We start from the raw sequence: 27,015 nt of genomic DNA on the forward strand, positions 1-27,015 counted from the left end.
TTCACACAGTGTAAAGAAAGGAGTTAAGTGAGAGATGAATATCATACCCATAGCTCATTTATCAAAACAGAAACAGATTAAAAAGTTGATATTGTGAGATTTCTAAAATACTTCTTCATATTAGTTATATTCATGGCCATTTTCCCTTAATAGGCATTAGTAATTGGATCTAATTGCATTTAAAGAAAAAAAAAACCTAGAATGCATTTTCTAAAAGTGTAATCCATTCTGTCTTGAAAATTACTACTAATGGCACCACAAAGCACCAAGTTTGACCTCTCTTGAGGACTCATCGGTTCACTTCACTCATCGAGAGCGACACACTTCAAGTGCCCAGCTCCCGCTCTCAGCCTGCGAGCTGAACGTCAAGCTACAGTCTCTCTTGCCTGCGCAATACTGCAAGTAATAGAGACTCTGCAATCATAAAACACTGCTAAATTCTGTTGACAGAGCACAATAAAGACGAGACTGTGCTTCATTCATTGACAGTTGCACTGTGTTTGTGGTTGAAGTCGCTTCTTTGGGTCACCATACAAAGCAAATTTGCTTCTGAATGCAGACTTGGAGCTGCTCTACTGAAGAAGAGGGTGCTGGTTTTACTTAGCCATTTCTGTGACTATAAAAGTCCATCTTGAAATACTTATTTAGATTAACTTGTTGTTGAAATGCCCTGTCCCCACGCAGTAACTTCCAAAGCACTGCCAGCCGCAGCATAGATGGAAGGTAAACAATTTCAACCAGAGAACCAGGAGCTACAGATTTTGGCACATAAACCAATATGAAAACAGAAGGGCTGAGCTTACAGGTATTTCCCATCACTCTCTCCCTTTCACGTGTCCTCAGCAGTACACACACAAGGAGATCTCCATCAGCAATGCAGATTATTATATTCCTTCAGAAGCCTTGGACTATCTCCCTGTTTCTCACACTGCTTCTCTTTATGGTCTACGTTGCTCTCTATTTCACTTTGACTTAAATCAGCACTCCTTTGTGCTTGTCAGCCTGCTGCTGATGGAAGAAAAGCCATATTCATTCAAGCGCATCCCTCAGCTGCAGCCGTGACCTTCCAGGTGGCAGCTGGCTCACACGTGCTCACCTCAGCCCATGGAGCCAGGTTTGGGCTGCCCACCACAGGCACCACAAACGCGCCCGGAGCCAGCTTCCCTCTATACGTGCTGCTTTCTCTGATGCAGCAAACAAGCGTCAGCTTTTCCCTCTCCGGGAAGTTCCCGCTGAATGCATTTACGGCAGAAGATACAGTGTGAAAAGGGCAGAGCTGAAGTCAAAGCCCGTTCTTCAGGAGAAGGGCTGCAGCTCCCCATGGGCTGCGCACAGGCGGGACCAGAGCCGGTGCGTTGCAGCCCTCTGGGCCGGAGCGCTGCCTGACCCAAACCCTTCCTAGGGCAACGCTGAGAAACTGGGCGAGGCGTGGGGAAAGCCAACTGCGCAGGAAATTATGTTCTCAGCAACACAGTGTATATAATACCACCACCTGAGAAAACCCACAACCATCCGACAAAAGTGTGCTTTTCATTCTCTTCTTCCTCATCCCATCAGACTCTTTGGTAACCTGTGGTTAGTGCATCTTCTTCGGATATAGGCTTCAATCCCTTTGGGCTAAGGCATTACTGATTGATAAAACGAAACATGGAGGAATTACAAAGTCCAAATGTGCCGGTTTAAGTGATGCAGCTGCTGGAAGTTTAAATCCTGCATTATACACAATTTCTTTACTGTGGAACAGTAAGAATTTGGTCATATCGGTATATGAATTAAATTATTTATCCAGGAAGAATTCATAAGTTACCGTGGAACCTGTCTAGAAGGCAAAACTACTGGAAAAGTCACCTGCTTCAAAAGAAAGCTGAATCCCTACCGGGACCTGAGTTTTATTAATCAAATAACACTTTACAATAACCTTTTGTGATTCTGATACAAATTTAAAAAAAAAAACAAAACCACCACCTCCCATAATTTGCTTGCCAGGTATTAACAGATTTTTGATGCTGCACATCTATTCTGAAGGCAAAGGTGATATACCAATTAACACTAGCTGAGCATATTATCAGCCGACTGTCCTGTCTTTTAGGAAAACACATCTAAAAAGCATAGTTCCAAACTAGAATCAAATCTGTTAGAGTGAAAAATGCACCATTTCTATTGAACCCTATTCTCAAGGTCTATTTCTATCAGAAAGAGTCATGTCCCAACTTGCTGAACAAAAAATGTTACAAGTTGGAAAACAGCAGGATACAGATATAGACTATAACTGTAACGAGATATGTATGAACCCTTCTTGACCAAAAAAAAGCTTACTTTGGGCAATGTTCTAATTCAGATAGCAAATACTACTCAGTTCCTGTGGATAGAGGAATCATAAGAAAACACGACATTTCAGCTCCACTTGCCTACACCTTCCCTAGTGTATATGAGGTTTTAAATAGTCTCCAACTATATATGTTGGAAGAAAATAACTACTTTGGTATTTTCAAATATGTTCTTCCATGATTCTCTGTCGTGAGGGTCTTGCGTTAACTGGTGGGCACATGCAGGTGCAACGTACTCTAAGTTGTGAGAGCCAAACCTTAGTAGATAGGGTCATATGGGATTCAGGCTCTGGAGCAAGGTCAGGGCTACAGAAGCCACAGCCAGAGGGAGGGGGCTGTCAGCACAGCCCATCCCTGCAAGGAGAAGAGCCGGGAAGGAGCTGCTTCCCAGTCCTGCCCCAGGCCACTACACTCCATGCTGTAGTTTGAGATAGGAAAAATACAAGTAACAGCTCTAAAACTGCCTTTAGTCCACTGGGGGCAGGGGAAAATTGACTGTCTCCTGGCATCAGTTACCTAAATAAAAAATCATTTTATAATATGGAGGGGGGAGAGTAGTTTGATGCCATTCCTAGTCAGAGTGACTCTTGATTTGATAAGAAGGAGAATTACCTTTAATCCCCACAGTACGGGGTGAGCTAGGGGCAGACCAGACATTAAATTGCTGGCATTTAGCTGACACTGAACTTTTTGTGTATTGGTAAGTTGGCTTGCACGTCTGTACTGGCAGGTGAAGCAGCAACCAAGTTTCTTTACATCTCCCTTACAGCTTTCCCCCAGGCTGCTCTCGGCGTGAGCACAGGTTGAGCTCTTCAAGTGAAGAGGAAATTCCCCCAACTCTCTGGAATTCAGGGGACCCACCGGTGGTCACAGAGGTGGTTCGGAGCATCCAGGTCCCCACTATCTTCTGACCATCGCTTTGTTGTTATGATCCCTCTATACAAGTCCTTCCTCAGACTCTCACCTTAAAGAAGGAGCTGTGCAAGAAAATAAAATGGCCTTCATAACTTGCTCCCTCCAGGACTAATTAAACTAGTCCACAATAATCCCGCTCAGAGCCTTGATGAAGACATTAAATGAGAGAGAAGCCTTTAGTGCAAGGAAGTGAAATCACGGTGCAAAAGGTCTCTCACTGGACAGGTTGGTGGCCCCAATAATTAAGATGCTATCCCTTTGAAAAATGACCAACAGATCTTCTTTCTAATAATGTTTCATTGTAATAATTACCTGTCCTCTGTATCATCAATCATCTAGCTTACCTACTTTTTTATTAATAAACAGGAAAAGGGTTGAAAATGTAAACCACATAGATAAAAGGCATGATGAGGTCTGCAGAGAACACTTGGGTCGACTTCCTGCACCGAAATAGAGTCACATAGACATTTGTCTAACCTATTCTTAAAAACCTTCAGCAGGAGATTAGGTCTCCATTAAATCTTGAGGTAGCCTTTTCAGTGTAAAAGCCTAATACAAAGATATATATAGTACCACAGCTCTGATAAAATAAAATCTGTAGTCATCTTATCTTTCCTAATCAGTATTTAGAGACTTATCTTACACTTCTGTCACCAACCACAACAACTCCACTGAAACCATGCCTTTGAAGAAACTTTAGAAACTAACTCTTCTACCTAAGGCAAGAAGAAATCCTCATCAGAAATACTTCCCTAATGCACTTTTGGAAGGAGCAATACACATAAGATAACAGAAATAAAGCTGATTTTCAACTGAAATTTTTAAGAGACGTATACCAGAAGAACACCCATGTTAAAGCAAAGCTCTGCCAAAGGCAAGTACAACACAGAAATTAGCAGGCTGCAATGTCAGTATCCTTAACAAAGGTTCAAAAGCTTCTCACATGGGATATATTTACTGGTATTTATTCTTTGGCTTTGAATTGTAATAAAGCACAAAATCTTAAGTCACTATAGAATCACCACACATTTATGTGGATTATTTGCAAAGCACAGGACAGCCTAGTTGAGTGTTCAAAATCAAAGGGCCAGTACTACATCAAGTACTAAAGACAGATTTGGCAGAATACAATCAAGAATACCTCTGTTACACTAGTGTTCTCACAAAGATTTAAAGAACAAACAAAAAGAATCAAATACACCTAATTTTGCAAAACACAGTGTTTTAGAGCCTCTGTATGTGCATTTTGCTTCCCAACACTGGTTCGCTCAGGCCGTGTGTCTAAACTTTTCAATAAGGCCAATGGTCATGAGTAACATTTTAAAATGGAAGCTGAGATTTCCCTGTGGCACTCTAATACAGACAAAATACTGAATGTATTTATACATAATTATAGTCAATAGCTACTTCAAGTGTACTATTAAGGAAATTACATTAGATAGGAATTTTTTTATGTCTCAGAATTAATTTCTAAGCTCAATGGGACTTCACATGAAATGTATGCGCACACAGCAGTCTCTGGATCTGGATTTATGACAGCAGTACCCTAAACCCACAACAGTCAGCATCTAAATAAGCAACTGCCCTAATACTGAAGACCTCTGGTCACAATTCCATCTCCAGTAGCTATGTTTCATGACATTTGTATATGGAAATGTGGATCGTAACATTTCGCGATTTATCTTTGGAGTTTCAGCAAGATCTCTTCCCTTCATTGTGATACCCACTGAAAGACTCATGCCTTTCAGCACTCCTGCCCAATGAGCTCCGCAGCAAAGAGTTCCTTCAACGTCCATCCCTGTCCCCATTCCCTTCCTCCACCTTCACAAAACATACCTACACAACAGGTAGATTCTCAGAAGTTACACAAATCTTTCTTTTAAAAGTGTTGCATTATACACTGATTTTTCCATGTTCACATTAACAGTGCCATTGATTTCACCAAGAAGCCTAGCATTTTCTACTTCTGTTCTGTATTCATGTAGCACTGAAGAAAATGTGTGCTGCTTCTCGATCAAAGCTCCTAGCTATTTACCAAAATACAAACTAATTATTAAAAAGACAAACTTTTTTTGTTTGTAGTGAGTAAAAACATTTGCTTTTGAAACTACTAGCTTGTCTCTAACTGACGGAATAGATATGCTGAATAAAGTTTTCCTGATGTAAACAGACATGTAAAACCTGCCCTGCTATGTGATACAAGAAAATCTTGGAAATCAATTTGCTGAGCATTACATAGAGTCTTTTATAAAAAAACTGCCTCATACCAAAATTTAAAAAAGGAACAGATACTAAAAACTTTCTTAAGTTTTGAAGATAATAAATTATTTCCCCTGTTCTACCGTTAGAAAAACTACGTACTTGCAAGCTTCATGTATTTCCATTTTGCTCTTGTCTCAATTGTGGCAAAAAGTCAAATTTGAAAAACAAATTAAAAAAAAAAATCACAAGAAATTTCTGCAAATTTCCTTATTGGGAGGAAAAAAGTGAAAAAAAATTGGGTTTTTGGCTTGGTTATCTCCCTGCCTGGAAAAGCTCCTGTCACCTTCACTTTGACAAACTCCTGTGTAGCAGAGTGCAAGGCTGCGTGCTCTTACAACCTCCACCCTGCAGCAGCTGGGACTTCTCCTAGCTTAAAACATTAAGTCAATTTTATTTTCTTTTTTCCAGACTGAGAGATATTGTTTTTATTTTTCCAGGAGGAAAAAAATCCTCAGAAAAATCCATGTTTCCATGGAAAATTTGAATTGGGGGGTGGAGGGGGGGAAGCTTCCATCTAAAAATCAGCAAGATATACAGTTTTCATCTCTGACCAAGTCTGATACAGCAAGCCTGATACAGTATGTCCAAGATTTACTAATGTAGCATAAAGGACCAGAATTTAGCTCACAGTCTTACTTGTCTTTAATATAATCTTCATGAACACTGCTATATCAAAAGAAAATCCATGGACTCACAGGATCACGTTAGAGACAGTATTTATATGAGAAGAATTGGCAGAGGTTGGCATTAAGGGGGGTGGTAATAAGCCTCTTCACTTAAAAGATATACCGATGCCAACTCAAAAGCATCCAGTCTGTAATCCCATAGCTCCGCAAAGTATAGGCTACAGTTTACTTAGATGCTTTCCACTGTTAGAACAGCCTATAAAGTATGTAACATGGCCAGTGATTAAAAACAATGAGCAGTTTGGAGCCTTCACAAAAATGCAAGTCCAGATAAAAATCATAGTCACTCTCAGTGTTAAGGAAAATGGATCATGAAATACAATGACGAGTAATGTAAGCAAAAAACAGATCCAAAAAACTACTCCCTGCCAAAATAAACAAGAAGCAGAGAATGCGTAACCCTGAATTCCCATTTTTATTCAGAGCTTAACTGGAACATATTGGGGGCAAAGTGCACCAATGAACAATAAAAATTCAGAAAGCCCAACTACGTATGTTTTCTTCCATTTCAGAGATGGGGTAGTCTCAGCGCTCAGTCTGTAATCACACACCTATCCAGCCCTGTTCCTTCAAATTCACCTTACTAAAGCAAGTCGTACAGGAAACTAATGCTCACTTCATGTGAGCAGATGCACAGCGTCACGCACCTGGTGGAACTGGCTACAAAACTTGCATGCAAAAACGTACAACAGCGTATGTTCAAGCAGCATAAGCAGTGTCTTCCCTTAAATGACTGGGACTGCATTTAGGTTTCTAAACCCAACCTTAGATCATATTCATTACAACTAATCGAATGAACCGAGAACTAGATTTGGCAGTAAAATTAAGGATTACCTTCTCTCTCCCCAAATGTCCCAGGAAGTCTAAAAAAAAAAATCAATTCCCTCAGAAAGTGGAACACTTGCTGTAATTACTGGAACTACTGTGTATGACCTAGTTGCTGTTAATGATAAGAAATTGTGTGGATATACATTCTTGTCATAGGTGGCATCAACAGTCAACAGACCTCTCAGTAAGGGCAGTTAATCTCTTATTACTTTTGGTACACTTGCTAAAATAGCTGGCTAACGTGTTTATTGTCAGTTCTGGAAAGTGAAGACAAATTCTGTGGCTCACCTTTGGATTTTCACTCCAAAATATTTGAGAAACATTAAAATAAACCCAAAGGTACAAAGTAAACGTGTGCAACACTTGTGCCAAAGCATAAACATACTTTGGTATGTGCTGCATGTTAAAACCAAAACACTACATTAACGTAACGTTAAGGTTGCGACCCAAGCCAACAAAAGCAAGATAATTTATCAGAGATGGACGTTCTGGCCTTAGCCCAACCTACTGCATGTACTGCAATCTGTCGCATCTGATCTGTTAACAGTCCTGGGCCAACACATAACCTCAATATTCTATCTTAGATACATCAATCTTGTATTTTGAAGATGAGATTGGAACAAAGATATTTCACCACGTCAATCTGAAGATATGGGACTCAACTCTTGTGCTAATAGTCTTCCTACGAAAAATGAAGTTTGACAACATCCCTGTAATACTCTACTGAAACATGGATTAATACTGGGATTCATTATTATTAATTATAAGAAAGACATATGAAAAATAAAAAGATACTTCTAGGGTTCTTGCCTAGTAGAACTTCTAAACTGAGTGAGCCCAGGCCTCTGAAATCTCATCTAGTGCACACACAAATAAAAGCTCTCGTATCAACTTTCTCACATCTGAAATTCTGGCCTGAAATAATTCAGGAGGTTAGAACCAAAAATGTTTAATATGCAAAACAATGAGAATCTGTGAAGGTCTGTGCAAAACCTAGGTAATATATTCCCCTTGCTGACTCAAATTCTACTCCATCCACGTTAAATTAATATTTCCAAACTTTAATAGGAGAATTCAGCATAAATTTTCCTTTCTTTCCCCTTTTTTGGAGAATAAAAGAAAATACCTTTTTCTAAGTAGTTTTCCTCTACCTCAGTGTCTCATAATTAACTAGTCCTACAACCTTCTTCATCACAAGAACCCTTTCTGATTCCTGATCCTTCTGAGTCCTTTCAGTATCTTCTCCTTCCCCATCTTCAAGAGTCACTTTGAATGTGTTCTCCACTTTAGGATGAACACTAGGATATCAAGAGGCCTCATCAATTCTGCAAGCTTAAGCTGATAGATCTGCTGATGCGACCTTAAGCTGATAGATCTGCTAAACTAAGATTAAACACAGCTATAAAATGATCCACTCTGAGTCCAGATTCTTCTTATGGGATTCAGGGGACATTTCAATTCACAAATCAGTGGTGCAAGGGGCAGCTCTCTCCTAAAAGCAGAGGGTCTTTTGATTTGTTGAACCTTTCTGGAACTGAGAGGCAATGATCATATCAGCCAGGCCTCATCCTGCTGGTCACCACTTCCTCTGTATTGAAAAGCCCCTCAGTGGTTAACCCATCCACACACATCCTGGGTCTCGCTCACTGTTCCCTTGCCCCGACTTGCGCCAAGACTAAGTTCTGGTGGCCAAAACCACTGCACAGTTGTCTACATCAAAACAGAACCTTGATTCATAGCTGAAGCTCTAACATATGAGTGCAATATAAACACAGGTAGTTGTCCTAGTTGTAACTACTGCAATGACCACCTTTCAGCAGAAAAATAAACGTGCCTCTCTTTTTATTTTTTATTATCAGCCCATGAAAGACACTTCTTTCCAGCAGGTAATTTCAAACATGCAGCTGCAATAATCAGCTGCAGCTGTAAAACAATAGTCTCCAGGCTGATATATATGAAAACGCTTCACAACTTTTGTTTGATGTCTTAATGAATAATCATAGGCTGCCCCAAGCTTGTCAAAACAAATCAAAACAAAGCTAACACGCAAGCAGATATGGGCTCTGTGTGCCTGTTCTCTCTTTGGTGTCTGAAGTCAGTTTTGAGTCCGAGTTGTACTGTGTGGGCAATGGCAATACACATGCCTTTACAACACCTTGCTATAGTTTAGCCTGGTAACTCTCAGAAGCACCACTGTCGTCTGACAATTAACAAGGTAGGGAGAGAAAAAGGGACCAGTTTGGTCTGTGTGCTCTCAGTTGCTATGCTTGAACCATTGCACAATCACTCTGTGAGAAAAACTGGTACCTGCCGCTATGATTACCTGCATATTGGTTTCTTCTTCCTACAGAAGCTGAGACTTCGAGGCAAGCAGCCTGTGCTCCCAAAGTGGGAGGCAGCATATAAATCAATAACAAATGATCGTCTACTCACAAAGAGCAAAATAATCACAAGTGGCAACATGTAGCATGCTTTTATAATACAAATACAAAGCCTCTGAATAGGTTACAGCAATTTTGTGTAAAATAAGAAAATCTTCTTATCTGTTTCTTCCCCATCATCTATTAAGATCCCTTTCTTCCCCACTGGACCAAGGTCTTCACCCCCACTTCCCAAGGGCTTCCTACTGACACCTTGTACCAGCCCTAGCAGCCAGGGTTGGGCAAGAATACATGGAATGTTTTCTTCTAAAAGCAATCTTGGGCGGTGCTGTGGTAGCAAGCACTATTGGTGACACCTCTCCTTTATACAAATAAAAGCAGTATTAAACAGACATGAGTACCAATACAGCTGTTTTCTGGCGCTTGTCCAGAAATCCCCCCAGGTTTGTCTATAACTTTTCAAAGAAATTCAATGGAAGAGTATCATATACACATATACATCATATACACATATAGCACTTACTAAATTGTTTTCCCAGACCCAACTTCAGGCATCAGTTGTTCTCCTTTATCAAGAAGCCCCGTCTGTATTTGGCTGTGGAAGAGGCAAGAGGAAGGAGGATGGAAACTCCCTGGGGGAAATTCCTAGCCCACAAGACTTCTATGTGCTCATAACTCTAAGTCATCTGCTAGCCACAACCCTTCCCCAGAGTTTTGGAGACCACACTTGGTGTGAAAACAGCACATGAGTTTTCTATTTTGCTGCACAGACACATACATGACATGCTTCTTTTGCATTCCAGGAGAATGCAGGCAGCTGGATTGTTATTGCAGGAATAATGCAATTTACCTAATTATACCAAGATGCTCACTGTGCAGCAACATTGCCTGTGTGGCTACAGCTTAGGACAGTATTACCAGCGAGAAATATAACTGAGCAACTTCTGGAACTGTAAGAGATTTATTCACACGAAAACGTCAACCGTTTTCCATTATTCTTTGTTGACACTATGAAGAAAACACGTCCTGCTCGTGCTGTCACAAGGGACAATGCAACGACAAATAAGAAAATCCATAAAACACAAAACATTGTTAATATATGGGGATTTGAATGTGGCCATTTCTGTACAAAGAGGTAGCTCAGAAGTCAAAAACTTGCTGTCAAGAAGATCAGAAGCAAAGATGCCATTTCTATCTGAGTTACTAGAGATATTGGCCAAATTTCTGCTTGTCATTGTACAGGTAAACAAATGCATGAGGAAACATATATTGCTCCTATGCTTCTGCACTACTGAGATCAACAAAAGTTCCTCAGGAGTGCGCTAGCTATCATGAACATCAACATCAGGAGAGGCCAAAACTCAGATGAAAGATCAGGGCTTCACCCAACCTATATGAATAACAGAGACAGCTGGACTCAGCAGACAGTGGTTATCACACCATTTTTATGACAGCAGAGAGGCCTCTTTCACAGAGGTGAGGCAGGGCTGGCTCTGTGGCACATGGCAGCCCCAGGACACACAGTGCTGTAGGGAACTGGGCCTGAAAGGTGCACAGATCCTAACTATTCTTCCTGCATCCACATTCCTGCATTGTCCTTCCCTTCCAACACATGAGTTTTCAAAGACGAAATGAGAAATTAGTATATGAGAAATGCAGGCCCAATAGTTCAATCTGTACAATTTGCTAGGTCAAAGAAAAAAGCAGCAAGCAGACAGAATTACAAACTCCTAAATATCTGCCAAGTATCCAGTCTGGCCCTTATTTTCACTGAGATGCACTGCCATTTAGCATGAACCGCTGTTTACAAGTCTTTGGTCAGCTTACAGTCTGATGAGCTTAACCACATGCTAAATCACCTCTAAGTCAATTTGAAATAATACTTTTGAGGACTTTCATGGGATGGTCAAGATTTCTGTAACTATTCAGCTACAGCATGTCTACTTCTCTGAACACTGGTAGTACCTACATATTTTTCCCACTTCTCAATAGGTATTTCCCCAATTTTCACAACAAGAAGTCAGTGCCTATAGATGCCTCAGAACATTTCCTTTTTCTGCACTTATATTTATACAAGCTGCACTACTTCCTAATTATCCATGTATCTCCCCCTTACTTATCTTAACGAGCAACGACAAAAAGCAGCTCAGCCATTTATGTTTGCATGCTCTACTAGCACACCTATCTAAGCAATATTCAGAATTAGCATTGAGCATTTCTTTTTTCCCTCATTTGTCCTTTCACTCCACAACTCCTCCAGCCCCGCTCCAAAGCTGGGAAGACAGCAGTGCATCCTGTTGGGGGCTGGTGAGAACATGAGCAGTCACAGTCTCTTCTTGAATACAGAGAGGTGAAAACTGCAACTGTGACCCCCGACTCCCAAATCCTATTCAAGTCCCTACTGATAGGTTCACATTGTACCTTAAAATCCAGGCAGATGCTTGAGGAGTTGAATTAGGGCTGGAGCCCTAATTCCTTGTTTGCTCTAACTGATAAAGCCCTGCAGTGCCTACCAGTGCTCCCAAACACAGGCTCAGTGAAGCGGGACAGGACTGTGAAAGAGAGGAGAGTTATAACCATGAGGTATTCAGGAAACTGCTCCAAACAAGCCTCATTCAATACCTCTTCTGCTCAAGAGCTACCTCGACCCTATGAACAGAGGGGAAGAAAAGGAGCTCCTCTCCTGCTTTGATCCTGGTTTTACTTTGAAAAAGCTACCTAACTTGAGTTACCAATTTTTTTTGTGAAGACATGGTGTAAAAGGTTCATTTTTTTCTCACTACTTGCGCACAAAGACATACACAATTGGAAAGTCACCAAGATGTATGCACATCTAAAGTGAATTTCATCACAGGATTTTTTTTTTCTCCCATTATAAAGAGAAGATTGACTTCCTTGAAATTGAGAAAAACACAGCATATTCTAAACAGCAGCTATAAAGAAGTTTCACCAGAATCACACTGTTGTGCCATTCAAAGCATCAGGCAAAAAATTAAAAATCTTTCACAGAGTAATTGCATTGGTAGAGAAACCGTGTAATGCTCTGCTCAGAAATGATAGCCTCTTGCAACTTAACATATTAACCCAGAGAGAGGATAAATGATTCTTGCTATAGTTACTGGTGGCAGATGAGGGAGTGACATGGGAGCTGAGAAAGATGTTGATTACAGAAACTGAAAGACAGATATGAGGCAGAAAAACAAGAGAACAAGCAACAAACCTGAAGCATCTGTCATACATATAAAAATAGTAACTCTTGATCAATTTGAATTCATTCTAATTGCCTACTGCAGTGTGATCGTAGTGTATTTTAAATGACATGCTGGTTAAATAAATTCCTGTGGGAGGTGGTCCCCGCTCTGTGACCACAGGATATTTAACTAAGAGATGTCAGTAATGTGCTTCATTAACAGTAATGGCTGCAATGCAGCAGAGGAGAGGGACTGCATATGAGGTACTACATTCTACGCATTCCTCTGCAAGTGTGGGAATAGCCAGATATGCGCTAAAAGTGCTAACTAACTGCACTTGCTTTGACAAAGGGGGCTTCTAGGCATGGGAGGACTGAAACATTATGAAGAAGCAACTAATAACGGCATGGCTGTGATTGTGAAGATAATGATTGTAAAGATAAGGCAGATGCTTCTGTACTCTGACTTAACTTCCACGCAAGCATGTTTGGCACAAACACTTGTTACCCAAGAACAATGAATTTTTAGTTTCCACAATACCTGTGCCAGTAAATGTAATTACTCAAATGCCTGCAGGAAGCAAATGCCCCACAGGCACGAGCATGTTCTAATGTCATTCACTCACAAGTTTTGAAGAACAGTCAGAAGAACCACAAAGAATCCCAACTTTTAAAACAGCTTTCTCTATTTTCTAATACACAGATTGTCCCACTAACCTCTGCTCCTGAATATTTTCATGTGGCATTCTCTGAAGCAGAAGAGAGCTGTAGAGCACATCTTTCTACACCCAGATCTCTCCAGACCTAGACAGCTCCTCCAGCTCTCTCAAACAGACAGTGCTAGTTCTACATGTCACTTTTTTCTTTTTTTTTTTTTTTAAACAGAAAATGTTTAACAGCCTTCAGTCTGTTTTTAACTTGAGGCACAAATGGCTGTGATGGGAGTTTTATTTTATTCGTATTCCTGCATGGCCAAAATGCCCAAGCCAGTTCCACACTGCTAAAACTTGACATTCTCCATTTACACAGTCCTGTGATGTTAGCAAAGCAACTAGATGGCTACCTGTACCCTCGTACCATACGTTTTCATTCCACATCATTCAAGAGTGATGGGAACATGAGGTGGACTTCAGAGCGTCTCTGCAAAGGGCCTAAACCAACCTGTAGTAATTTAAGAATATAGTAGCTTCTTATTCTCCTACCGAAGTGCTAGCACAGATGTAGCATGATGGAGTGACAGAATGATTATTATTTATACCTATTCCGATACACCAAAATTGGTGCCAGACTTAGAGAAAGGACGGACAGTTAAATACTAGATGTACCTTAATTCTAGCTATTACCTTCATTTCCTTCAACAGATGGTACTACAACATTTTAAAACTCAATTGCACTGGCTATTCATCCACACTGCATACCTTAGAACACAGAAAAATTCATGATCTGGTCACTCAGAGCAAGTATGCAGATGTGAAATAATTTGCCTTTTATCAATAATCTCATTGGTACATCTAACCTAAACAGCAGAACTGAATAGCTAATTTATTTCTCATCCAAACTGAAACAAAAGATACAGGAAATGATGGGGCCAGCAGTAGAGATGAAACAGGAGCCCGGGTTCCCGACTTTGTGAAGTACCTTTTATTTTAAGTTGCTTCACCAGAATTTTTATTATTCTTATTTAGTTTTTATGCTTAAAATTACACTTTTCAGACTCAATATGTCTAAAATTAATTACACATTATACATTTACCCGTGTATATATGTACTGTGAAAATAAAAACTGTTCTTGTGTGTGATCTGAACCTGAAAGATTCAACAGTTCCTAGTCTACAAGCCCTGGCAGCACTGTGCCAAGTTGCCTGTGACTCCAAAGGATCTTGCAGAGCAAGGATGGGTTGACTGGGAAGAGACCCTGGCTTTCCCAGATGGCTGGCTTTTCATGGCAGTCCCAGCAGGAAACAGCAAGTAGAACACAAAAATAGTATTCACTCTTCAAAGCTCAAAGTTTCTAAATATGGCGCAATGTCCAGATGTAGATCAGTGATGAGTGGTGTCCGTATTGGGACCAGTACTGTTTAATATCTTCATCAATGACATAGACAGTGGGATTGAGTGCACCCTCAGCAAGTTTGCAGATGACACCAAGCTGAGTGGTGCGGCTGACACGCCTGAGGGACAGGATGCCATCCAGAGGGACCTGGACAAACTCGAGAAGTGGGCTCATGTGAACCTCATGAGGTTCAACAAGGCCAAGTGCAAGGTCCTGCACCTGGGTTGGGGCAACCCCCTATATCAATACAGACTGGGGGATGAAGGGATTGAGAGCAGCCCTGTGGAGAAGGACTTGGGGGTACTGGTGGATGAGAAATTGGACATGAGCTGACAATGTGCGCTCGCAGCCCAGAAAGCCAACCGTATCCTGGGCTGCATCAAAAGAAGCATGGCCAGCGGCTCGAGGGAGGTGATTCTTCCCCTCTACTCCGCTCTGATGAGACCCCACCTGGAGTTACTGCATCCAGCTCTGGGGTCCTCAGCACAGGAAAGACAGGGACCTGATGGAGCGAGTCCAGAGGAGGGCCACAGAAATGGTCAGAGGGATGGAACACCTCTCCTATGAGGACAGGCTGAGAGAGTTGGGGTTGTTCAGCCTGGAGGAGAGAAGGCTCCAGGGAGACCTTATTGCAGCCTTTCAATATATAAAGGGGGCTTATAAGAAAGATGGGGACAGACTTTTTAGCAGGGCCTGTTGTGGTAGGACAAAGGGTAATGGTTTTAAACTAAAAGAGGGTAGATTTAGACTAGATATAAGGAAGAAGTTTTTTACGATGAGGGTGGTGAAACACTGGAACAGGTTGCCAGAGAGGTGGCAGATGCCCCATCCCTGGAAACATTCAAGGTCAGGTTGGATGGGGCTCTGAACAATCTGATCTAGTTGAAGATATCCCTGCTCATTGCAGAGGGGGTTGGACTAGATGACCTTTAAAGGTCCCTTCCAACCCAAACTATTCTATGATTCTATGAATATGTATACTCTATGTCTTGGGACGGTATTACCTCCATATATATATATTCATCTCCCACTGGAACTGCCAGTGGCAGTTCAGACTGCCAGAAAACACTGCAGTGCCCTTAGCGATCCCTTAGTTACTCCTATGAATGTCCTGTAAAATTGTTTTCATGTTGATGGAACATTTTTTGAAGGACCAGGGAAGCTGAGGTGGGGCTTGAAGAAGTTGATCGTATCCATCTCACTACAAACTGATGCCCTGCTGTAACTGGTAAGTTGGACTTCGTTGGTTTTGGCAGTTTTCTGCAGATCCTAAAAAGCTGATGAATACACAAGCTGGTGTCTTTCACATTTGTTCTTTTCCACACCATTATTTTCATAGACTGGACAACTTTCTTCTGCTTAACTTTGATTCATTAAAAAACTGGTCCTGTGGCATCACTGTGTATGTGCCACCACCCAGTACCTCTGCTCATAGCTGAAGGTGAGAATTCAGTGGTCCCTTATTATTCCTTAAATAAGTATGCAACAACTGGAAAGAACCAACAGGAAAGCCAGATTTGCAGGTGACTGCACAACAGCTGTCTTTGCTAGGCTTGATCTCCAGCCTCCAGGAAACAATGGAAACTTTTGCATTAGTTTTAGCGAGGTTTAGATCTCTTCCACAGTAACCTAAGTACAGTCCTGCATCAGGATTCTGATAGCTGAGCTTCTCCTTTTCAATTAATCTCCTGCTCCTTAGGAGTTCAATGTTTTATGCTGAAAATTAACCTGTTTTCTAGGAAATAAGCACCACTGTCTTTAGGAAAACTTGGGTAGGATTCATCTTGTTGATGCAGATGTCTTCACTGTCTGTCTGAACTAGCGATACTTGGCTTCCTCCAGAGCCACTACAATACAGAGTGAAAAAGCCACTTCTATGGCATGATTTGTCTGACCTACATAAACCTGTACTTTTGGATGTCAGGAAGCGTAAGAAAAGTCTTTGTCTCTCAACTGAGTATCAAGACATCCTAGCATGAATAGGTCTGATTTAGATTATCTACCCTGTAGACATCTGTCCTTGATCAGATGATCCCACCCTAGGTGGCCCAAATTGGACACAGTAGACAAACAACTTTACTAGTCGTTTTTACGTAGTTACTATGTTTAAGCAAAAATGAAATAGAAGACAATGTCTGTGCAACAAACAATCTAGTGTTTTCTCCCTTTTATTGCTGTGATATGAAGTCAGTGTCTTAGCAATCTAAACAGAGACAGTTTATCAAGCCCTTACCTTTGGGGATAGTAATCTGACAGCCCAGGTCACAGTCCTGCTGCAACTGATAAAAAGCCACTTCCTGCAGCCGAGCACGCTCCAGCTCCGAGAGGCTTTGAACGGGAACTGACTTCAGCCGAACACTGCGCCCTGACATGCTGTTCCAAGTGAAATCACCCTACAGGAAATCAAATGGAAAAATATGAAGCATCATATGATATGCACAGTTTAATAAACAGAACCATCTCTTTTACTGCTAGGAAAAACAACACAGGTCCTCTTTTCTAAAAGGCCATTTTCTTGGACATCTCTAACCTTTCAAATATCTTTGTTTTCCTAAGAGCAGCATTCCTTAAAAGGAGTACAGACATCCAAAACAAAAAGTCAATTCTGTCTGAAACCATTTAACCAAGTATTGTTGCAAAAACATTAGGATTCCAGTAACCAAAAGCACAAAGCAGAGAAAAAAAAAGCCCTTGTCTGCTTTTCCCAGTTTGCCTTCTTTGTACAGTACTCGGTCGTCACTTCATTCCTTTCCCCACACAGTCAGTCAGACATGCAGACCTCCACAGGTCCATGGACAATGCGCATCTTATCTCCCTCGATTTGCTAATCCCACTCCACCAGGCTGTTCAGAGAGTACACAGGCAGAGCCCCTTCTCTTTTCTGACACATCCCATCCCCTCCTTATGACGATACTGTGTTTAGAGCAAGATCGACTAAAGGATAAGCTGCTTCATGTTTTTGAAAAGCCGTAATAACAATGTATGCATTAAAATTTATACAGGAAAACAACATGAGATATGCTACTTCTCTGTAAGGTACCAATTATGCTTGGAAAGCAAATCAAAAGCTTTAGCTGTTCTATCTCCCACCTGTGATAACATCTACAAAAGGTATTCTCTTAGCTAGTATTTAGCTTGGGTGAGAGACGTAATCATCAGTCAATGAGAAGTGCAAGCACACAGACAGGCTTAAAGGCTGACAATTAACTTCAAGCAAGAATTTCAGAATTCATCAAAGCATTATCAAAGGGTACATTTTAGCACTACAGGGAGAGAAAGAAGAATTTGTTTTTCATTCTAACCATGTTAAAAAAATAAACATCAAGCTTGTCAGCAGATATAACCTGATGCAGCTGTAGATAATGGAAAAACTCTGATGTACATCAGCTGAGCTGTAAAGACAAATCCACCAACCTGCCTTTCATCACAACACGGCAGACTTACAATTAACAAACTTCACTCTCATTTTAAGTGTCCATTTTCAGTTTAAATTTCAGCATCTGTACCTGCACTGCAGGTACTGCTCATATTTTCACCATTCACTTATAATTCATCTGTTCTGCACACACATCTGCAGTCAAAGGATGCCCATTGACTTTAAAAGACACTGGCTGAAGGTTCTTCTTACTACAGTCAGTAAAATTTGACTTTACTGAGTCGTTACGCATCCTGTTGTATGTAAACATCTTTGTGCATGTTTCCATGTATTTTGCCTATATATGTGTATGTATACATATGTGCACACATACAACCTGTATACACATTTGTGTATACACACACATATACATACCTATATATGCACACCTATGCCTGCGTGTGTGTATTCGCATATACATGAGACAAAAATCATCCACAAATACGCAGCACCATCTAGCAATATAGATCAAAGGAACTACACATTAAACACCATTTCTTATGATGCATGAAGTATGTTTGGAGTTCATCAAGGAAGTTTTTTTCATAGTATTTTTTGCAAGTCATTAGGCAACCATAATAGATAAAGCTGTTACCCTCAATCTGAACAACTGCACATCTGTCCACTCAATGCATGTACTATGCTCAGTATCATTATGGTATTTATGTATATATGGGCCACATATGCAAAATTCTGCGCTAGCCCAGTACTTGACTACTGGAATGTGTTCCTTCATTTTTTGCCTCTTCACCTCTTCTTGCTCTTTAGTGCCTTACTGTTGATTAGCTAGATTTAGTAATCTCAAACTAAAGGTTTGCACGGTGACACAAGCTGAGTTGACTAGCTTAACTCAAGCAAAACCAAAGCAGCAAGAGTCACATAAACCTTATTTGCAGAACTGCAAGTAAACATTTACATTTTTTAAAAAGCGGTTGTCATTTATAGATAAAAGTGATCGAGAACAGAATCCACAACCAGACAATGTATACTAATAAACTAATTCCTTTCCAGCCCTGCTAATGCAAAAGAAACTTTACAAGTACAGAAGTATGCAATTCAATCCTCATGAACATATAACGTACAAAATGCTCTACAGTCGAAATGGTACAGAGAGAGAAATACAGGTCTTTATGGTAGAGTCTGGGGGGATTTTATCTTATCTATTTCTCTGAGATGAGCATTTTCGTAAACAAAAATATCATTGATATGTCTACCATAAAAAATTTCAAACCAAGGTACTTTATTTTGAAACAGGAATGGGAAGCAAAAAGGATACCCATTAGAAAATGTTGAGGTAACAGAATATTAAAGACCGTAAACTTTTTAGGACATGTCCTCTTTTCCATAGAGCACAAAAACAACGGGGGGCATGGGGCTTTTAGGAATTACCACAAGTAAAATAAATATTCCTTAACTGAATTTTGCATGGATGCATGAATTATTGCTCTTTTTCAGATAAAAATTACCAAGGACAAATCTAACTCGGGAGGTAACTCCACATCCTCTGCCTTATTTCTGAGTTAGCTCTGTAACTACAAGCAAGCAGTGAGCTGTACCACTGCAATGCCGCGGCTCAACTGTTAGCCCAGCCAAACCAGTTGAACTTGGAGAGACAGGGCTTGCTAGCTGTAAGTACAGCCCCGCATCAATATTCTGCTCTGGGGACCCCAGTAAGCCTCTTTGCACAGAGCCGTGCTGCTTTATGTGAGCAGAGCAGCCAACTCAGCACCGGCTCAGGAATCCCACCTGGGCTAATTTTACCTTAATATGGGAGCACCCCACCTCATTTTTTTTATAGGAGGTCAAGGGTTTAAAACCAAGCTAAAGAAGCAAGCCCCCAACAAGGCTATAAGGGCTGTTCCTTCCAATCAGGTTTTTTATTCTGGCAGTCTGCAAGCTCCCAGGATGTCCCTGGTGCTCACTGGGTTGGCCCTGCCTGGCTAAAAATGGTGGGATGCAAGCTCTGCACCTTCCAATGCCAGGACAGGTCACTCAGCAGCAATAAAGAACGTGGAATCACTCTGTCCAGTTGCTGTGCACTAAAGACGACATTCTTCTTTTACACTCGATGGGTTTGATAAAATCCCTGCTAGGTCACATTAACATAGATTTTTACTATGCTAATGGAACACATGACTAATTAACTAAAATATTTTTGGAAGATCATGTGTTAGGGCCAGTGGAATCTCCTAATCTGCAAAAGGAGTGAGAGGCTCAAGAAATGTTTCCTTGAAAAAGTCTGTTTTATTTGGCAAATAAATATCACTGTCTTCTATGAGCCAAAACACAGTATTTGATAATTTAATCTATTCCCAGACTCCTACGCTTTGCATGACACAAGGTACATTAAAAGCCTCATCTTCCTTCTAAAGCACTGTAAAATTTTACATACACCCTGTAAATTACTGCAAAATCAACCAGGCTTGGGAGAGGTCCAGAAAAGTCAAGCTCCGTTGGAGAATGGGTGCTGGTGCCATTACATCAGTCACATCTGCCTAAAGCTATTCTCCACTGTGTGGGGAAACCAAAGGAGGGAAAGGGCAGGACAGGCACAGAGAATATTTTCTGTTTCTCCCTCCATATGAGGTGGCACATTTCATCAGCCTACTTCAACATCAGCCTAACATAGCTCCTTGCAGAAGCTTAAGAGGAGTAGAAGGTCTTTAAGCACCAAGTCAGAGTGACTTGGTTTTTGAAGTTCATGCCCTGCATGTGTGTTCAGACATACATACACAGCTTTTTCTCTATCATTTAGATTGTAGGTCAGAATGTGACCTGCAAATGGCTCCTTCATCGCCAAGACAAAAAAAAAACCAACAAAAAACAACCAACACAAAAACAAACAGAGAAGAATGCAAACAGAAATATTGCTCTGGGCTAAAGATCAGTCTGATAGGACACAAACTGCTAACTGCAAGGGTGCTTTCATAACTGACTTTTACGAAACCTTAAACCAGACTAAAAGGCTTCTCCGGTTTCTTCTACCAACCAGTCACTTCTTTTCCCTCACAAATCTCCAGCTTCAGCTGCATTTTCTCTCTGGCCCTCCCACTAACATGCAACATCTTTCCTCCACTCAACAGAGCAGTTCACTTATCCAGTAAGTAACTAAAATACCAGAGCAGATGACTCAGCAAAGGAGATGACTGGTTAACTGCATCTTGTGCCTTTGAAGAATCTGTCCACTTTTCCTGTATTTCCTGTCCATGGCCATAAGGACATTTTTAATAAGATGCAGACTGCAGTTTTACCAATATTATTTCAAGTATTTTTTTTTTTAATGGGTTGGATGTTCAGTGGCTCCAAAATAAACATTAAGTGGTACATCCTGACTTAAGTAACACTATGCTCTTAAATTACTCTTAAGCATATGTAGGCTGTTCTTGTGTACCTGACCTCTTTCTCCTGAGTCTTCCACACACAGTCTTTCAGATGTCTTTTAGTGAAGTCTCATTCTTCTGTCCTTTGTACAATACAGAAACTAGCTGACAACTCCTACAAGGGAACTTGACTATAGATGCAAATCTACAGGTGATGATTGACCTCTGTTGATCTCTGTGGAGTTTTAAGCCTTAGTGAGTAATGTGGATCATCCACAGGGTGGGAAATAAGAACCCACACACATGGCGGTTTTAGGCAACACATTTTTATGCAAGATGGAGAAAGCAACTTTTACCTTACTGCATTATTGTTATTGTTAATGACTTTAGTCTGTACTCATTTAGGTAAATGCCATTATCAGATTAGCTCTCTACTTTTCATTAGTCTTTTGCTCAAATCCATTTGAAACCACTAAGATCAAAACCAATTATGTCTACTTGTTTTTCTCCTACCCTAGCAACACTTAGCTATGCGCCTGTATTTAGATGGGTCTCCGCTGTAAAAGAATTCAGTCTTTTTGCACGCAAAAAGATTATATTGCAAATAGCATGGCAAATATAGCATTACAATGTCTTAATTCTGTTTGCTTAATTACTTATTTAAGCTTCATGAAAACGCATATCATTGCCACTTTATAAACCTTTCACTTACCTTGGTCATTTATTTCAACTCTCTAAAATTATTTCCAGATTTCTCAGGCATAAACCCTCACAATGTGATTGTCAGTGCAGGTAATCCCTCTCTTCCTCACTTCCCTGGTGTTACTGTTAGTATGAACCAAAACCAGTTCTGAAGTGAAAGCCAGTTACTCCAGTGCAGCTATATACTCTATCACACGAAATCAGTGTACAGAATACTGTTCCTGACAGGATGAGAAATAAGGAGAAGGGGGAACTAAACTACGTTAAATATCCCTTTTAGCTCTACATGCAGTTCAGGCCCAAATGTTCAGTCCTTTACTAATGCCACCCTAGAAAACGACCTGTAGATTAACGAAGAGTTAGGAAACAACCGGATAGTATGAGTGTGCTACAGCCTGACTCTCTCTGCCACCCTATTTCCAGATGCTCCTCCATAGCCAGTGCAGCTAGAGTGGCAGGCAGCGCACTGGTTTCCAGCCCGCATTACAAACTACTGCAACCTAGGATGCTCTGGCATCTCCAAACACAGCAGGCGTCACACAGCTGCTCCCAAGGGACTGCTAGTATTGCAAAAGAAGACAAGTCTTTCAGATCAATGAAATGGCATCTAAATACTAAATACGAAGAAGCACAAGACTTGCTGCATAACATCGAAGCATTCAGAGGAAGATATCTGAACATGGATGCACAAAGCATGGGGCCCCAACAATTAATCTTCATTAAGAAAGACTGACTTCATTAAGGTCGTTATCTAGGGTGACATCCTGTTCCCCTTGACGTCAGTGGCAAAATTATTAATATAATGTCTCCACTAGGAAGAGAGTAAGTACAGTCCAGATGATCCTGTGTTACAGTTCGGAGCCTTGCACTAAAGTTGCCTTATCTTGTGCTATATTGTACTTATGTGTATTAAATAATGGATGTACAGAAAAAGCTATTAGTTTTGTCAAAAAGATCACACTTTACAAAACAGTGGTTTAGATATCAAACTATTTAATAGCAATTAATATAACCATGGCATTGCCAAAGACAGACACTTCCTTGCTCCTAGCTAGCATCTGGTCTCATTCCCAAGGCTGGAAATCCGTGTACTTGGGATCGGTACTGCAAGACAACCCCCGTGGGACAGTGGAAAGCCGCTATTCCCCACGGGGGAGACAGAATTCACACCCACAGCAGAAATACTTCATCTAACAAGACAGCATGAACCTGTGCCCAGGTAAAGATACACATTTCAGAATATTACAATGATGATTTCCATTTATCAGGTGGAAAAAAAAAAAGCCTTCTAACTTTAGTCTAAGGATAAACAGGGAGCGGAAGAATGAGCATGCTTTCACAGCAGTATTGAAATTGCTAAAATAAAGGGGAAAATATTTCCTGTTCTTCTACGATCAACCTCTCCAAGTTTTCCAAATGCCTCAGGATACAATTTCATGTTTAGAATATTTAAAAAGCATTCTCTTAAAAAACCTGATGTGTAATGGAGATATATTTCATTCCTTTTCTGACATTAATAAATATGAACGATGTACAAAGGTATTGCCTAGCAAAATATTCATCCCTAACATACCACTCTGTACCAAACTTTTTATACATCCTGAAAACCAACCTCCAGAAGTTAGAAAGCTCCATTAAAATGCCTCAAAATACATGTTCAGATTTTCTGAATTTCTTACTTCAGCAGATACCAATATTTTTGGAGGAATTTATCCAGAAGCACCACAATTAGAGCCAGAAGGGACCGAATACTTTTTTGGAGGTGCCAAAATGGAGACAGAACACGTTAAAAAGCCTAGATGCAACTGTAAAATTACAGTTGAAGTTTTGTCAGTCTTCACGTAAACAGATTTTTGTCAGTAAAAGAGAACTAAGCCATATTGCAATACTCTGAATTTTGCTGTAGGTTGAAAGTACAGGCACAGCTGTTATAACCAAGACTGCATGCAGTAACAAGCTGAACTGCAGTAATTAAACCATCTGAGACTACAGTCATGGGGTATACTACAAAAGCCAGGGTTTTCATCAATCTCAACACAAGAGATCTGGGACAGCCTGGGTTAAGAGAAGAGTTCTTATCCTTTTTATCAGTTCACATACTGTGTATTTTGAGAGGTTGGTCCTATGTTTTTCTCAAGTGTTAAAATAGTTTCCTGCTTCAGCAGCAATAACATGAACTCTGCAAGCTAATGGCAGCTGACCCAAAATCAAATACAATAGCTGTACGAGTATTATTTTTAGTGGCAAAGCTGCCTTAAATAGATTCTGTTCCAGCTTCTGCGACCAACACAAATGTGCTCCCAACAGCCCCCAATGTTCAGCTGCTCCTGAAGCTGAACAAGGAACCACAGCCTGTGATACACTGAAGAATGGCATGTCCTCTCATGTCCTCTCTGAGTTTTCCTGCACCCCAAGTCGTGGAAAAAGCAGGCTCCATCGCAAGGACAACCTTCGCTCGATACTGCAGGTTGCAGTATTCATTCACGCCATGAATACCATCCATTCATGTTACGCTTTTACTAAATGTAAAGATTTCCAATGAGATTTCGAATATGAAATAGTGCTCTTAGTCCTCAGCCTAACGAGATTAATGTTAAGCATATGAAAACGTAAGGCCGAAACTATATGCGAAATGCATTTAAACAATTTGGATTAAACAAATATATTAAAGCTATTTGTAGCTTTACTGGTCCTGAAGTAGTACAGTGAAACAATAAGGATCTCTGCTAGCGCAGCACAGAAGTTAACCATTTCTGCATCCAATAATAAGTATTAATGTGACTGCAGCCAATGCTTTGAACAGTTACGAGTGGCATCCATTTCTATTATGTTCAGTATAAAAGAAAAAATTGCAACATTTTAGAGAGAAGTAAATGATCTACTATTTGAAAGAGAGAATGCATGTGAGAGAGCACATACGGTCATTTCCAAGCATGCAAAAATCGTATCAGCCTAAGTACTGTATACAAGGCTAAAAATATATATTTGAGTACTTTAGTTTACCTCCTGGATTTAGAGCTTTTAAGATACACGTAGATTACATTATCTGACTTGAGCATACCGTCAGAATCTCATCATGAAGTAAAATAATTAATTCCATGACTCCAAGAGCTGGGATTTGACTAACAGTAAAACCTTTAATTCAATACAAAGCCCTATTCCTATTGTTTCAAGCAGTTCAAACCAGTTATTTTCTATAAACCGATATTACTTACAGAAAGAGTTCTGGGTCTAAGGAAAGTGAGATCTGTTGCACATGTGGAAAATAGCCATTCTGACTGCCTACGTACCAGGTCTGGTTGGAAAACAATTCTAGGGTTTTCTTCTTTTGGGGGTGGGGTGGGGTGTGGGTGTGATTTAGTTGATAGGAACAAAATGGAAGACATCTTCAAATATTTACATTTGGAAGCAGAGAGAGAGCTCTGAGTTACTCAGCTAAGACACACAAGACTCAGGAAGAGGTCTGTACTACCTGGCTTAGAGCAAGAGCTTGAACCAGGCTTTACCCCATCCCAGGCAAACGCCTTAATCAGGAGGCTACTGACTACTCTAACATCTACACTCACTACTATATTGAACCTTGGCAGAGATTGTCAGCCCCCTCCAGAACGACCTGCAAACTCACTATGTGAATGGATACTCTGAGAGCTGACTTGGACACCTCCAACGGTGACTACCCACTCACTCCGTACTGTGATCGTGCGTGCTCCCTCGTGCACATTCTCTCTTTCACAACCTGGGCTGAAATAAAGGTGTTGTAGGAGCCGTTTTCTTATTTAAGGAAGTTTTCTTTGAGTCATGAACTTGTATCACCAGCCAGCAGTGTTGCAGGTGTTAGCGACACAGAGTACATGTGCCTCTAGGAGGCAGAGACAGGCACATTTCAAACATGCAGAAAGTAAGCAATTACCTTTTAGGGATTAGGAGTTTTCACTTTATTTGCTACGTAATCACTCTACACTTCCGTTTTGGTTTTATCACTCTCACACTACATTCACGCACACAAACACTACCCTGTCCTACACGCTGATCTCAGGCAGCTTGGGAGAAGTCTGTACCACTAAGTGAGTTGCAGTGCTCTGCCAATCTACTCCAGTTTATTGGGACTGTGTTTCTTGCTTTGTTTTGGGTTTTTTTAAGATCTGGGATATCAAATTCCACCCACATCGGCAGCGGTTTTGATAACTCTGTCGCTCTCCTGAAGACCCTGCAAAGATAATTCTCTATGGAAAAGTTCAGAAAATACAGAAAGTCTAATAATTACAGAAGATTTTGTGAGTACAAAGAGGTGGCTTTGCACTCACTAGCATTATCATTACTTTTCACCTATGTAGTTACTTTTCCTCTGTTTTCTGTATATTGAGACAGTGCACGCTCTCTTCTTGCAATGCACAGTAAAGGACAATACTTCAGCTTATTGAGAAGCACTACTTCAGCATTTCTATAAAAATATATCCTGTTTGCACACATGAATCTGCTGATTTGCCATTAAATTAAATACCAAACAAGAGCTTAAATATTTTTTAAGAAATCTCCTCAGCTATGCTCTGAATGAATGTATACACACTGCTCTGAATGGATATATAGCTATCGGTCAGATTGATGGATCAGTGTACATACCTGGAAAGACCACTAAAGAGCACCTTGATGCTCATCACTGTCCATTAACATGGAGGCTCATTATAAAAGTGGCATGCCAAAGCAAGAAATGTAAAATGGATCCTCACAAATAAAACTGCTGTGCTGCAACATCAATTTTCAGGAGAAAGGTACATTTTGTAAACTGCCCCTCCAACCTGAGGCACCCCAAGTTCAAACTATGTGCCTGCCAGACAGTCCGCGACTTCTTTCTTTGTTTTTAAGCAGCACATTTACTTTGGACAGAGAAAGGGAAAAATAGCCCATAAAGTTCCCACTGTTATGAAAAACAGAAACA

The 27,015-nt window shown here is 40.6% G+C and overlaps 1 protein-coding gene across 1 annotated transcript in view; it reads right to left on the reverse strand.

The window, feature by feature from the left end:
• Nucleotides 1-27,015, reverse strand: part of ARHGAP6 (Rho GTPase activating protein 6) — a 343,048-nt gene that overhangs the window by 48,042 nt on the left and 267,991 nt on the right. The window contains 1 exon segment of the mRNA XM_050913825.1: nt 16,876-17,035. Coding sequence (XP_050769782.1) covers nt 16,876-17,035 — 160 coding nt within the window.

The sequence above is a fragment of the Gymnogyps californianus genome, chromosome 1 (genome assembly GCF_018139145.2).
Source record: "Gymnogyps californianus isolate 813 chromosome 1, ASM1813914v2, whole genome shotgun sequence".
NCBI classification, from domain to species: domain Eukaryota; kingdom Metazoa; phylum Chordata; class Aves; order Accipitriformes; family Cathartidae; genus Gymnogyps; species Gymnogyps californianus.